Source organism: Diceros bicornis, chromosome 5 (assembly GCF_020826845.1).
Source record: "Diceros bicornis minor isolate mBicDic1 chromosome 5, mDicBic1.mat.cur, whole genome shotgun sequence".
NCBI lineage: Eukaryota > Metazoa > Chordata > Mammalia > Perissodactyla > Rhinocerotidae > Diceros > Diceros bicornis.
In genome coordinates this window covers 67,830,948-67,846,046 of record NC_080744.1, presented here as the reverse complement: position 1 = coordinate 67,846,046, position 15,099 = coordinate 67,830,948, and the positions used below count along the sequence as shown (strand labels likewise).

General features: G+C 40.5%; 1 protein-coding gene across 1 annotated transcript; it reads left to right on the top strand.

The window, feature by feature from the left end:
* Positions 1-1,802: 1,802 nt before the first annotated feature.
* On the top strand, positions 1,803-13,818 carry LOC131406280 (cytochrome c oxidase subunit 5A, mitochondrial). The gene is made up of 5 exons (XM_058542094.1): positions 1,803-1,943; positions 7,959-8,075; positions 10,009-10,130; positions 11,450-11,572; positions 13,652-13,818. The coding sequence occupies exons 1-4, from the start codon at positions 1,838-1,840 to the stop codon at positions 11,561-11,563; spliced, it is 459 nt and encodes a 152-aa protein (XP_058398077.1). The 5' UTR covers positions 1,803-1,837; the 3' UTR covers positions 11,564-11,572; positions 13,652-13,818.
* Positions 13,819-15,099: the final 1,281 nt, after the last annotated feature.

Here is a 15,099-nt window from a genome sequence, read left to right as displayed (position 1 = left end):
TTGGCTATAGTGAATAATGCTGCAATGAACAGAGGGGTGCATAAGCCCCTTCGGATTGTTGATTTCAGGTTCGTTGGATAGATTCCCAGTAGTGGGATAGCTGGATCATAGGGTATTTCTATTTTTAATTTTTTGAGGAATCTCCATACTGTTTTCCACAGAGGCTGCACCAGTTTGCATTCCCACCAGCTGCATATGAGCGTTCCTGTTTCTCCACATCCTCTCCAACATTTGTTGTTTTTTGTCTTGGTGATTATAGCCATTCTAATGGGCATAAGGTGATATATTAGTGCTGTTTTGATTTGCATTTCCTTGATGATTAGTGATGTTGAACATCTTTTCATGTGCCTATTGGCCATCTGTGTATCTTCTTTGGAGAAGTGTCTGCTCATTTCCTCTGCCCATTTTTTGATCCGGTTGTTTGTTTTTTTGTTTTTCAGTTGTGTGAGTTCTTTATATATTACGGAGATTAACCCCTTCTCAGATATATGTTTTGCAAATATTTTGTCTCAGCTGGTGGGTTGTCTATTCATTTTGATCCTGGTTTCATTTGTTTTGTAGAAGCTCTTTAATCTGATAGAGTCTCACTTGCTTATTTTTTCTTTAGTTTCCTTAGTCTGAGTAGGCATGGCATGGCATCCGAAAAAATTCCTTTATGACCAATGTCAAATCGTGTGTTGCCTATATTTTCTTCTATGTGGACTCACTTTTTAACACTTGTGTTACCAAACCAGGTTCATTTTTGCCCATCACCAAGAAAGCCAACCACCGAGATGATGAGCTTGCACCAGAGAGAGGGTTTAAATCACAAGGCAGCCATGTTGAGGACATAAGGATATTTATGGGGTAGCGGGCAAGGTGGTCACTTGTGTGGGGATAGATGATTGGAGGCGAGGAGATGTAAGGTAATTGATGATCTGCACAAGCGTATTCAAGCTTCATGGCTCTTCATAGGACGCAGGTTCACTAACTGGTGGTGTTAGCACGATCTGAAGGAGTTTTTAGCCTCTTGACTTCCAAAACGTCACTTATCGGGCACCTGCACAAGCCTAGTTGATGGGTTGGTAGTCTGAGCCAGCCTGAACTGGACAAGGGGGTCCTAATTCCTGAAAAATAGCTCAAACACCCATTACCACGGTGACCTAGGCGCCACAAAGATGTTATCTATAGGAACCTAGTGGAAGCCAGATAGCATATTGCCTAAGCAGCACAGTTAACAATGGGTGGGCGAAAAACTAAAAGCTATAACTAGTAATTGCAAAAAAAACTTTAGTTACTAGCTACTTAATCATTAATGGCTATTTACCGGTTCCACTTGCAGGTCTGTGATATAAGAATAGTTACTAATAAGGTCCCTTACATGTAGCACTTGTTTTTTTCCCATTCGTTCTCTTATTTTAGGCTGGAAATGCGGTGGCAGTAAGCAAAGAAGAAGGTATTTTTATTATAATTTGTCGTTATGATTGTAGTAGGTCCCACTTTGAGGTGATAGCGTTGCCTGCCAAGATGGACTTGAACCACGATACCACCCACTGCTCTCCCCTCGCCTTCCTCCCATCTTCGCTCCATGATGGCCGCTGCAGTCCGCGGGACCAGAAACGCGGAGAGGCACGGCACCGAAGTGGTTTGTCCTTAGCGCGCCGCCGTAGCCCGCCCGCGGCTGCGCCGGGGGCCCCCTCCCGCCTAGGCCCTAGGCGCTCGCGCCGCAGTAGGCGGGACCTTACGCTCCGCCCGCTGTGCGTCGGTGCGTGGGTCCAGCCCCCGCGCGCTCTGGAGCGGCCCGTGAGCTCACACCCGGCTTGTCTTCAGCCTTAGCCTGCGCGCCGCCATCGCCGTCATGCTGGGCGCCGCTCTCCGCCGCTGCGCGGTAGCAGCAGCCGCAGCCGCCCGGGCCAGCCCTCGAGGCCTCCAGCAGTCCGCCCCGGCCCCCGGCTTCGCCGCCGGTAAGGCTCTCGCCTGCCGCTGCCCGCGCCCGCATGTCCTTGCGGTGACCTGGGCCCCCGCCGCCACGCGTTGGTTGGCTTGTCCCGCGGCCTAGCCCCTGCTCTGCGGGCGGGCGGCCGAACCGGGTAGCCGCTGGCCGCTCTCCCCGCCGCCTCGAGTTGGGGAGGACTCGAGGACGCGACCCCGGGGCCTTCCTCAGCGCGACTTCCTGGTGCAGGCACCGCGGACCGGTCAGGTGTGGACCTGCTGTGGGCGCCGCGCCGGGGGCAGCGCACCTCCCGCGCCCACTGGACCCCTTCGGTCCCCGGGCCGTGACCGTGCCCCGGCGCTGACCCCTGCGACCACCTGACTGGGAATGTCCGCCGCCGGCCCGCCGAGCTCCGGCGAAGGTGACATTGAGCCGCAGGGCGCGCTGTTCCGTGTAGGGGCGGGGTGGCCCCTCCGGGGCCCGGGCACCGCCGCCCCAGCGTCTTCCGAGAATACAGTATGCTTCCGTGTGGGACACAGTATACTTGATCAAGCATTTCCCGGTTAGCGTTTTTGTGTCGCCTTCACAGACCGTTCTGTCATTTTTAGCGACTGCTGTGCCACGTTCTCATTCTTCCATGTTTACGATAAATCGACGTGTATGGTTGTTCCCTGAGGTCTGGAAGAGAGCGTGAATACTGATAGGTCTTATGATAAGAATGTTACTCTTTTAGCAAGTTGGGTACCACAGACCCAGGAATGCTGGGTTCTACAAACATGGGAAAGGTTTATTTTTTGCTTCAGGTTAGAAGCTTGATTGCTGGATTATGAGATGTGCTACTGCTTCCTGTCTCTTATTTTACGTTAAATGTGTTCAGGGAGACTTTGTGCCCAGCACTGTACTTTTAATTATTGTGGCTGCACTTTGATCTTGGTCCATGATGTTAATGTATGCTGCATTATGAAATTTAGCCCCTAAGCAAGCATATTTAAACGTATGAACACAGAAACGTGAAACTAGTAAGGTGGTTCTCTTGACTATCTTGAGCATTTTACCTAGACACTTCAGAACCTAAGGTACATGTTTTGCTGTGTTCAATTTAGACTTTATCATAGAAGAGTGAGGCTGGCATACGCTTTAGAGACCATGGAGACCGTCTTATTGTATAGAAAAAGAAACTGAGGCCTATCTTGGGAAACTGACTCCTTTATTAGTGATGGAACCATTTTCTCTTTCTCGGTCATGGTTATTTTTGGCCCATCTTGATGTTTGTCAGATTTTATGTTTTTTTGTTTCCTTATCTAAATGCTAAAGTAGCAAATACTACTTTAATTTTTTCATACAGATACATTTTGGGGAGGTTTCTTATGTCCTCTTCAAAAGAATTGCTGCATTTTGTGGCAGGTTGGGGAAATGGCAGAGGTTTTTGGCAAACTATAGATTAAGGGGCTTTCTCTTTTCTTAGTAAGTTTGAACATAGTGGTTTATCTCCTAGGCGTTCTATTCTTGCTCTTGAGTCTAATTCATAAACAAAAAGCTTTATTTTAGGCGGTTGTCCCATAGAGCTGAATATTTCCCACAAGGAGGCAGTATTGGTTACATTTATGTCAGCTACTTTCTAGCTGTGACCTTGGACATGTTAGTTAACCTTAAGATGGGTTGCCTCATCTCTAAAATCGGGATAATATTTGGTAGTTGTGGGATTTAAATGATATAATGTAACTCAGCACCTTGCCTGGCACAAATGCTTAATATATATTTGCTTTATTATAGTGCATTTCACTTTTGCATATTATAGGTTGAGGTTTGTTATCAGTATGAGACTGAAGAGATTTTATACAATTGAGAGTCAAAAAGGATTAAGGTTCTTGGATGAGGCTATCCAAGGTCAAATGAGAGTATACTTGAAAGAGAGCTCTAGAGGGGTTAACCTGAGGGGCCTCAAGTTTGCTCTAGTTAAATAGCAACCCAGATTCTATATTTGGTTCGTAAAGAAGCCTCCAACTTGAAACAATTGTTTTCCAATAACTGCTGAATTGGGTAATTAAAATGTTTTAAATATTGGTTAGATTCTTTAGTCAGCCCTTGAAACCTGCACAATCCTGGCTCATACATCCTTACCCTGATAGGTGAGGAAGGGTGGGAGGAGTTTTCTCTTTCCCTTTCTTGGTGCAGGGCTGAACTTAAGTAGCACTTTTTATCACTTTCCAACCTGTTCTGCACCACTTCCACATTTCTAGATTTCCAGCCTTTGGACCCCAAATCCAGGGCTGCTCTAAGCCTTGCACCTCAGTAACCTTGCCTTTGAGCTTGTTCATGTGCCCTTTACATTATTTGTTTCTTTCTCTTACTCCTATTATTACTACCAACAAAATGACCATTCTTTGGGCTTTGTCTGAGCTGATTAGTTATTAAATGGAAAGCTGTAAGATTTAACTAAACTCAAACCAAAGAGATTAATGAGCCCCTTAATTTTCTAAATATGTTAGCTTTTTTTTTTTTTTTAAATAGAGTGCTTAATTAAATGCCAAAAAGCAGTTTCTGCTTTTTAGATTGAGGCCGTAGAAATGTCCCCGTTTTTTACAGCTGCTTCCTTTTTCCTATTCTGGAAACTTTAGGTTGTATAAAAGCACTGAGCAATTGTTTTCCAAGATAGTTTCCTTTACAAGCCTTTCTTTTTTTAATATTTTATTTTATTTAATTTATTTTTTTTGTGAGGAAGATCAGCCCTGAGCTAACATCCATGCTAATCCTCCTCTTTTTGCTGAGGAAGACCGGCTCTGAGCTAACATCTATTGCTAATCCTCCTCCTTTTTTTTCCCCAAAGCCCCAGTAGATAGTTGTATGTCAGAGTTGCACATCCTTCTAGTTGCTGTATGTGGGAGGCGGCCTCAGCATGGCCGGAGAAGCAGTGCGTTGGTGCGCCCCCGGGGTTCCGAACCTGGGCCGCCAGCAGCGGAGCACGCACTTAACTGCTAAGCCACAGAGCCGGCCCCTCCCTTACAAGCCTTAAAACTAGGTGGAAGTGCTGTACACTGTACTTAAGTTGGGTTGGTGGGGGGAGGGAGGGAATGCCTATATAGTTTACCTAAAAACCAAAATGTTAAGCTTATAGGAGACATGTTCATAGCTAAGAGAATAGATCCTACTCTACCCGTTACTGGAATTAGGAATATAATTTAAACCACGTGGGAAAGTCTGTTTTTGCCCTCCTGGAAGGGATGTGTGTTCCCGGTGCCTGCTTGGTATTCTAAATAGTTGTTTCATATTAGGTCTTTTTGGAATACAACCAGTTTGTAATTTGGGACTCCCAGAAGGAAGGTGAACAAATCATTGAAGGTGATCCATTGATCTCCTTGACTAGGATTTGCAGTTGCTGGTCATCTTTTTCAGTTAGAAAACAAAGCAAAGCTACCAGTCACCTAGTGAAATACATGCCCAGCAGTGAGAAAAAGGAGTTGGTTATCATGAAAGACTTTCTGAGTGGTAGGAAAGGTATGCTTAATAACTACCTCAGGGTTGGGGGGGCCGCCCCTGTGGCGTAGCAGTTAAGTGCGTGAGCTCCGCTGCTGGTGGCCCAGGTTTGGATCCCGGGCGCGCACCGATGCACCGCTCATCAGGCCATGCTGTGGCGGTGTCCCATATAAAGTGGAGGAAGATGGGCACGGATGTTACCCCAGGGCCAGTCTTCCTCAAAAAAAAAGGGGAGGGTTGGCGTGGATGTTAGCTCAGAGCTGATCTTCCTCATAAAAAATAAAAATAATAATTACCTCTGGGGAGGGAATACATTCATTTCATTTTTCTGTGGTAAATACTTCTAAGTGGAATTACTGGATGGTATGGTAGGTATGTGTTTAACTTGATAAGAAGCTGCTAAACAGTCTTCCAAAGTGGTTGTACCATTTTACACTTGAGCTTTAAATATTCAGCGAAGGATAACTTTAGTATTTGAAAAAGGTAGCTTATAAATTTTTGTTAGAGGGTTGTTATGATCTATGCTTTCTGATATATTAAATGTGAATATTAGTCCTTAAGAGTTATTAAATATCCATATAGTTTTGATTAAATGTTTGTGCTCACTAAATACATCTAGATCTAGAGATCCATTCTTTTTTCTTGTCATAGAAATTAAAGGGTGTCCAATTCCAGCCCATTTATGTACATGTCCCACTTCATTCTGGGCCTGGACTGTGGGGCTAATTTGGGTCTCTGAAAGGATGGGGACTTATGCTGTGGTCCTCTGCGATGGTGGCGGGTATATTGCTATAGGCTCAAATGGTCATTTAAGTGAAAATCCTTTCACTTGATCTAGCACTGACAGGCCCTCTCCAGAATTGGCTAGTCTTCCGTCTTTTCATCTTTGTCTCTTTTCTTTTTTTTCTCTGCTCTTTCTCCTGCCAGTTATTGTATTAAGGAGATATAGGATATTCCTAACATTTAAATTTCAGAGTATTCTTAGAACTATAGCAAAGTTTTCTGGGTAGTTACTATTTTTTTGATATGTTAAGCCTTTAAAAATAACTAGAAATTATACCAACCTTGTCTAATTCATGTAACAGGAAAGGCAATTTGAAGAATGTTTTAGAGGCTGGCCTGGTGGCACAGCGGTTAAGTGCTAGCTCTCCGCTTCGGAGGCCCAGGGTTCGCAGGTTCGGATCCCTGGCGGGCACCCGACATGCTGCTTGTCAGGCCATGCTGTGGCGGCTTCCCATATAAAAAAGTGGAGGAAGATGGTCACGGATGTTAGCCCAGGGCCAATCTTGCTCAGCAAAAAGAGGAGGACTGGCATGGATGTTAGCTCAGGGCTAGTCTTCCTCACACACACAAAAAAAGAAGAATGTTTTATTTCTGTAAATTATGATTAACATAAATAGAAGATCAATTAAGACATTTTTAGATAAAAATGAATTTATAGCTACCATTTACTGAGTACTTACTTCTAAGGTGCTAAACCCTGGGCAAAGTGTTACCTGGCTTCCGTTTTTGATCATCATAATCTGCTGAGGTAGTGGTATCCCCATTTTACAGATAAGGAAAATAAAATTTGAGTTAATTTTTCCTGAGTCAAACAGTGGGACAGTGAAGAGCCTAGAGGTATCTGACCAATAGGCTCTGCTGCCTCTTAAAACCCAAAGATAAAATTTTCTTTTCCCCTTCTCCCCCATACAGAGGCTGTTTAGAAAGAATCCAGATTTTCTAACTCCCAATTCAGTGTCCATTTGACAGGCAGAAACTAACAATGGGACGGCTTTTCGTGTGGTACTGCAAAGGGTATATTGATTGGGAGCAGAACGCTAAGTGTGTCCTGTTTTCTTGACAATGTTATGTTTAAAAATCTCACTTCTTAGAAATCTCATAAAGCAGTGTTTTTTTCATTGGATGTAAGTCAGAGGGCATGTTCCCCCTTAGAGAATTTGTCAGAATTTGCAGGAAGGGGGCTGTAGCTTGATAAAACAATTTTTAAATTACTATTGCTTTGTCAGGATGTATAATTTATTTTGAAATGTAATTTAATGGAGGGCATAAGATTGTTAAAAATTTTATCAAGAAAATTTATAAATTTGCTTAGGAACTTAGAATGGACGTTATTTTAACTTAGGAATTAATACTCTACTCATTGTAAAAATTCAGACATCATGGAAGTGTATGAAGAAATAAAGTTTTTCCTTCCAAAGATAACCACTGTTAACAATTTCAAGCTAGCACTACAGATTGGGGGAAGAAAGCATAAACATACGTATATAGCACTTTTGGTTCTACTAGCTTTTCTTTGCTTAATTTTTAAGCTATTTTTTCATAGCAATACATAAGATTTGTTTCATTTGACCTGCTGAATGATTTTCCTGACATGTATAGTTGATTCAAAACTTAATGCATTGAATGTATTTAATACCTTTGAATTGTACACTTAAAGATGGTTAACATGGCAAATTTTATGTGTATTTTAACACAATAAAAAAAAGAAAGCAAACAAAAACCTTATGCTGATGAGATATTTCAAGCACTATTTCTGTACATTGAAGTTATTGCTCTTTCTCCACTGTAGCTATCCAGTCAGTTCGCTGCTACTCCCATGGGTCACATGAGACAGATGAGGAGTTTGATGCTCGCTGGGTGACATACTTCAACAAGCCAGATATTGATGCCTGGGAATTGCGTAAAGGTAATTGGAACATAGCCATATTTGTCTATTTTGGTATAGAATTATGAACTGCTTTATAGTCTTCCACAACTTTGTTGAGAGCAACTATTTTGAAAACATGCGTCATGTAAACTGGGTACTGGCATGCAACTTGCAGTTAAGAACGTTTATAGCTTCCATAGTGTTTCCTATAAAGCAGGCACAATTGACACTTTGGGCCAGATAATTCTTTGTTGCAAGGGCTGTCCTTTGCATTTTAGGACATTTAGCAGCATCCTCGACTTCTACCCATTAGATGCCACTCCCTGCCTCCCCAAGTCTCCTGGGGGACAGGCAAAACTGTGACAACTAAAAATGTCTCTTGGGGGACAGAATCACCCTGAACTGAAAACCACGGCTATAATGATAGGTCAAGGTGAGCAAGAGTTAACAGTTTTGTACCTTTTAAGTAATTTATGCAAGTAGTCATTTGGTTTTCTTCCCTTCTTGGTAATAGTTTGGGTTTTTTGTTATTTTTATTCTCAGTTATGATTTGTCTTGTCCTGAATAAGTCCCTAGTCTAAGAAAGCTAGAACTTGTTTTTCCTAAATTTGCAGATGCACATTTAACGTGAGTAAATAGCATTAATGATAACTAGTTTGATAGTTAGACTAGTAGATAACAAATTTTAAGTGTAGGCAATTTATCTCAGACCAAGAGTTCAGTCTCTATGACTCTATTCTAGCATTGTAGTCACTGGTGTCCTTTGTTTAAATATTTTAAAATAAATAAAAGCGAGAAACCTAAACGCTTCAAAATTCTCTGTAGGAATGTAATGACTCCATTTTGCTGCAACCAGGGAAATTCTTAGAATAGTCTTGAGTAGAAGTAATGAAAAGAACAGCAATTCTGCATTCCCATTAAGAGAAGCTTAAATTTTATGATGTGTCATTTTGTGCAGAGCTGAAAATAATCATGCCCAATCATTTTTTGGTTGAATGTTTTTAAGTCTGTGCAGCAATGTTTCTCTGTATCTCCTTAATGTCCTCATTTGGGCTTCATTAACTCTACTTAAGTATTTCTCTGGTTGTTTTTAGATTATTTTCCAATGAAATTTATTTTAAAGCAACCAAAGTACATACATTGTACTAAGAGTTAAAAATAAGAGTTGACATAAGCCAATGTGACTCCAATAAAATTTTTAAAAATTAAAAAAAAAATAAATAAAAAATTTTTAATTTATTTTATTATTTTTTTTTTGTGAGGAAGATCAGCCCTGAGCTAACATCCATGCCAATCCTCCTCTTTTTTTTTTTTTTTTTTTTTTGTGTGTGAGGAAGATCAGCTGTGAGCTAACATCCGTGCTAATCCTCTTCTTTTTGCTGAGGAAGACCGGCTCTGAGCTAACATCTATTGCCAATCCTCCCCCTTTTTTTCCCTTTTTCTCCCTTTTTTCGCCCCAGTAGACAGTTGTATGTCATAGTTGCACATCCTTCTAGTTGCTGTATGTGGGACGCCGCCTCAGCATGGCCGGACGAGTGGTGCATCAGTGCGCGCCCAGGATCCGAACCCGGGCCGCCAGTAGCGATGCACACACACTTAACCGCCAAGCCATGGGCCCGGCCCCTAAATAAAAATTTTTAAAAAATGAGTTGAAAACCACTCTCTTGTTTGAAAAGAAACCAGCTAATTATTATGAAAAATAGTGTTTGCATTTAAAAAAACTTCTGGGTTTTTTTTTTTCTTCAATCTGCATGCTACTGCGTAGTTCTTTCCACTAGTTCACTAGAAGATCCACTATGATCTTATCATCTAGAATTTGTTAAAGGTAGATTTTCTCATTTTATAGATAAGAGAAAAGAGGCCCAAACAGACAAGATCACATGTCTATGTTTCAGTAAAAATATAGATAACTAAATTGTAGTTTAAGTGAGGATATTCCAGGTTGATATGGCCCCTCTTTTTAATTTGACAGGGATGAACACACTTGTTGGCTATGATCTGGTTCCAGAACCCAAAATCATTGACGCTGCTTTGCGGGCATGCAGACGGTTAAATGATTTTGCTAGTGCAGTTCGCATCCTAGAGGTTGTTAAGGTCAGTGAAATAACAATGCTAAAGTTGTTATGGAAGTGGGTGGGCCATTGATTAGGTATCAGCGTATTCTGTGTTTTTTAATTTGTTAAAATACCTAAAATCAGTTCTCATTTAGCTAGAGGGAATGTACACTGCAGTTACAATCTTTCTGGAGGGCAATTTTGCAGAATTTATCCAAGGCCTTAAAAATTGTGCTTGATATCCTTTTGTTCATGAATGCCATTTGCAAATTTATCTTAAATAATTAAGGATGTACAAAGGTCTAACTACAGTTTACCTTTGTGCTATTTGTGATATGAAATTAAATGTTAGTGGTTTCTTAAGATGGGACTTCCCAGAAGAGGTTATTATTACACATCTATTAATGTTTTAGAAGTGTGTTAAACATTAAACATATTCATGGTATAGTAACTGAATAAAATTATGAAACAATTTTTGTAGTGTGACCCCATTTTATTAAAATATATATAGAGATGAAAATGTAGGATGATATACTATTCTCCTCCCTCTTTGATTATAGTTTCTGATTTTTCTGTAATGAACAAATAAATACAATGCATTTTAAACAAGAATTTTATAATTAAAAAAAATACAATTAAGAAGACTTAGAATTTGTTAAAGGCAGAAGAATAGCAGCTTGGCACTGTCTTAGTCCATTTGCCTTTTTAGTATTTCTCCCTGAGGTACCCTGTGACAATACAGGTATAATTATATGTCATGGTGAGTATTTGTCAAAACTCTCTTGCCCTGGAAATAAGTAAGCGTTCTCTAAGCGTAGCTCTCCAGGAAAAGATATTATGGTCTAGAAGAAAGAAATTCAAGGTCTGTAAGAGGGAAAGTGTGACATTACTTTATCTACAATGGGTAAGATAATTAAGGGTTCTGTAGGCTATCAATCCATTCAGCACCAGCAGTTAATTCAGTTAGGGTCTCAAATTAGAGGCAAATTTAAAAACTTTTCCTGTGTTAACTTAATTATTCCTATTGCCTGCTGGGCACGTTTAATTACCTTCACAAAATTCTGTCATCACCACCTTTTCCAGTAACTCAAGGCTTTACAATGTTTTTTATTTTGTTTGCTTGTTTTTCCTGAATTTAGTTTTAATTGTCTTAGTTCTTAAGGTATCTTAAAAACCTACCTTGAATAGTGCCTACAAAACTTGCTCTCTTTATTGAATAAATACGTTAACTTAAAAGTAAGTGATTTGTATTCTCTGCCAGTAGCCTCTGCATATGTGATTAAAAGCATTTTTAGGTTCATTTTGTTAATAGAGATGTCTTTTCAGAGAGCTAAATGTGAATATTTTCTTTGCTGTCAGGACAAAGCAGGACCTCATAAGGAAATATACCCCTATGTCATCCAGGAACTTAGACCAACTTTAAATGAACTGGGAATCTCCACTCCAGAGGAACTGGGCCTTGACAAAGTGTAAACCCCATGGGTAAGCAACATACTACTGAATAAGGCAGGAAAGAATCTAGGGAGGAGTGAGTAAGTGACATTTCAGTGTTCTCAGAGTAAGACGTTTTAATGTCCTTGTTAGAGGCTGAGCATAGAGATTTAGAGAGTACCAATGATGATAAATTTAAGGAGCTAGAATTGTTATTTCTAGTTGTTATAATTCTTCTCTTACTGGTGTAAAAGCCTCCTTAATTAAAAATCTATATAAAATATTTAAGCATAAAGAATAACATAGAGAATAAGTGTAACCACACCCAGGTTTTCAGATATTATTACTTTGCCATATTTGCTTCAGTTTTTTTCCCCCCAAGAAATTATTGGTTTCATGTAGTGTTGAAGCCCTCTGTGTACCCTTCCTTAATTCCAGCCCTTTAATCTCCTCCAAACTAAAGGTAATCCACTGCATACAAGGTGTTCATCATGTATGCTTTTATACATCTGTTTAGTTTTTTATTTTTATTATTATTTTTTTTTTTTTTGAGGAAGATTAGCCCTGAGCAAACATCCATGCCCATCTTCCTCTGCTTTATGTGGGACACCACCACAGCGTGGCTTGATAAGCAGTGCGTAGGTCCGTGCCCAGGATCCGAACCTGCGAACCCCGGGCCGTCAAAGTGGAGTGCTCGAACTTAACCGCTAGCCACCAGGCTGGCCCCTATACATCTGTTTATTTTTAACAGCAGTTTTATTAATTTGATGCTTTTGTTTTTGTGTGCCCAAATTAGAATTTAATAGTCAAGTAAATATTCATTGATAATAAAAACTTATTTGATACCTTGTTCTCTATGGAAGGACAGATTCCTTCCATAATAATAAAACCAGCCATAGGATTGTCTAATGTAGTGAGCAGTGTATAACACTTACTATGTGTCAGGCCCGTTTTAAGTGTTCTATAAATATTAACTCATTCAATCCTCATAAACAGTCCTGTGAGGTAGTTACTATTGTTATAGTTATTCCCATTTTACTATTTTACTGATGAGGAAACTGAGGCACCTTGTCCAAGGTCATACAAATAGTAGTGGAACCCACATTTAAACCCAGGCAGTCTGGCTCCGGAGTCCATTGCTCTTACTACCACATGTCCTATATCGCATTTCAGTACTGAGGCATTTACTAAGGCCATACTCTTATTTCTCAGAGGTAAATAATGAGGCTTAAATAGAGGAGTTGTTTCATAAGAGTAAGAGGGAGTTTATTTTTAAAAGGTGGAACTACTATCTTATAAAAGTTTCAATAAAAGTGGTCTTAAAATTATTTAAGGAGCTAATATCAGATCCCTCACAAGATAACGAACCTCTGAGCCTGGTTAGGATACCATTAGTGAACACCTACTGAAACACTTATTTAAAAATCTCAGAACTCAAAGAATCCCTACATTCAGTCTTCCTGCTGACAAACTAAGCAGAAAATGCCTAAGGTTTATAACCCACTTTTGGGATTTCTTTTTAAAGCTTGCTTTGGAGCAGGAGTCTTAATTTTATCTTTGTCCACCCCAATACCACCACTATCACCACCACCTCCCTGAATCAGATAGCTCATCTTTGTAATAAATGGGAATGGTTTTTTGTGTGTGTGTAAAGATTTCTGTGATTACTTGGAGAAAACGAGGTATTCAGAATAGAGGATTTCCTAGTTATATTTTTGAAGCTCTTGTCTGTGATTCATATTCCATAATGGACTCTTAAGAGATTGTACAAACACTTGGGCTTAATTTTCATTTTATCAAGTATTATTCCAAGAAGTCCAGAAGATCTTCATTATATAGGATATATTCTAGTTGAAGTAGCATTATATTTCTTTTAAAATTTTTTTGAAAGGGCAAATCCCCAATACTCTTCTGATTGGAAAAGACTACCCTAATAAGTACCAGGTATATAAATAACAACAAGCCACAGAGCTGGTCCCCTGTGAGTTGACTGTAGGCAAGATTAAGTAAGAAGAGAAAAGGCTATACAGAGGCAGTGATTTCCCTGGACTGTTGCTCTAAAGGTTATTTTTGGTAAGATTTCTACCTTTTCTTTATTTCCTGGCTAATTCTTCATGTGTTCTCTTACAGATGGGCTTCCCAAGGATTTATTGATAATGCTACTTGATTGTAAACAGTCACCTGGAAATACTGATGATAACATATTACCTTATTTGAACAAGTTTTCCTTTATTGAGTACCAAACCAGGTAATGGTAACTTGTACTTTAATAAAAGGGAAATGAGTTTGAACTGAAATTAGGTATTGTTCCATGTGTTTGCATTGAAAAGCAGAAAATGAACTCTTACAGGGCCATTGATTTCACAGTTTTGTTGCCACCTTATGCACTGAGAGAACTGCTTTAGTTCTCTGGGAACCATCTGACCTATTTAAACATATTTGGGTGCACTGGCTGGTAAATTAGCTAAAGGCTAAAAGTCATTTATATGGACTTTCCTTGTTGACAGGACCAGCAAGCACCCAAGGCTTAGGGGATTGGTTTGTCTGTGGGGATAAACCAAATTATGCACCTTCCCAAAACAGGTGAAATGAAGTTTAAAAGTGGTCATTAAGATAGTCTTGAGGATGTGCTGTGTGATAGCCAGCCCCTCTCTTAGTGCCCCTTTCCTTCTCTACCAGTTCTTCCCTCGCAGTGCAGGATTAGCCTTGGACAAAAAGAATTTACTGTGGTAGATTTGGAGGCTTTCTGCATAAAAAACTGAGTAAATGGATTTACTTCTTGAGAGAATTAATAAAATACACAAATCCTGTATCACTATAGAAGCCCTGTAATACTGGAAACCAGCTGCTGGATAAAGAGGTTCTAGGTCTAAGTCACTGTTACGAGAGGTTCGGGGATTCGATCGGAGACGTAAAAGACACTTTCCACTCCAAACAAATGGACTGAAGGTATATTTTATTATATAGAGGATAGTAAAGGTGACAGTCTGCAAACAGATCTAGATAGGTCAAGTATTAGAAGGGAAAAAACATCAGCCCGACTGGAAAGGGAAAACACCCACATCGGCTGAAGAGAAAATGACACAAATCAACCGGAAAGAGAAACACCAGGTTGACCGAAAAGAGAACACATCAAATCAATTACTTCATATCAAATCAATTACTTCACATCAAATCAGTTACTCACAACATCCACGCCCCACTGCCGGGAGAGCCCTGTCAATCGACGCGGCTGGGCAAGGATCACACGTCCTGGGCAAGGTGTCCCTTCCACAGGTGGAACTCTCACTAGGGCTCAGTTTCCAGCAGTTTTTATACCATCAGTAATTTTCAGAGTAAGCAATTACAGAGTTTGCAGAGCAAGCATTTAGTGTTTCCATGCACAAAATGGTTATCAGTGGCATACGTGCACTGAGCCCCCTGGCTAACGTCCCAGCCCAGTAGTTGTGTATGTGCATTGTTCTCTTTGGTTATCGTCCCAGCCCGGCATAGATGGCCAGTCCATCCCGTGCTACGACGCTCCAAGAGCCTTGAAATGTTACAACCTGCAACTCCCTCCGTGAGAGAAGGGCCGGTTC

What these genes read in the sequence shown, in the direction of transcription:
- LOC131406280 (XM_058542094.1), top strand. Translation starts at nt 1,838, where the DNA reads ATGCTGGGCGCCGCTCTCCGCCGCTGCGCGGTAGCAGCAGCCGCAGCC. An exon ending in GGCCCCCGGCTTCGCCGCCG is followed by an intron (nt 1,944 to 7,958) that starts GTAAGGCTCTCG and finishes TCTCCACTGTAG; the next exon opens with CTATCCAGTCAGTTCGCTGC. An exon ending in TGCCTGGGAATTGCGTAAAG is followed by an intron (nt 8,076 to 10,008) that starts GTAATTGGAACA and finishes TTAATTTGACAG; the next exon opens with GGATGAACACACTTGTTGGC.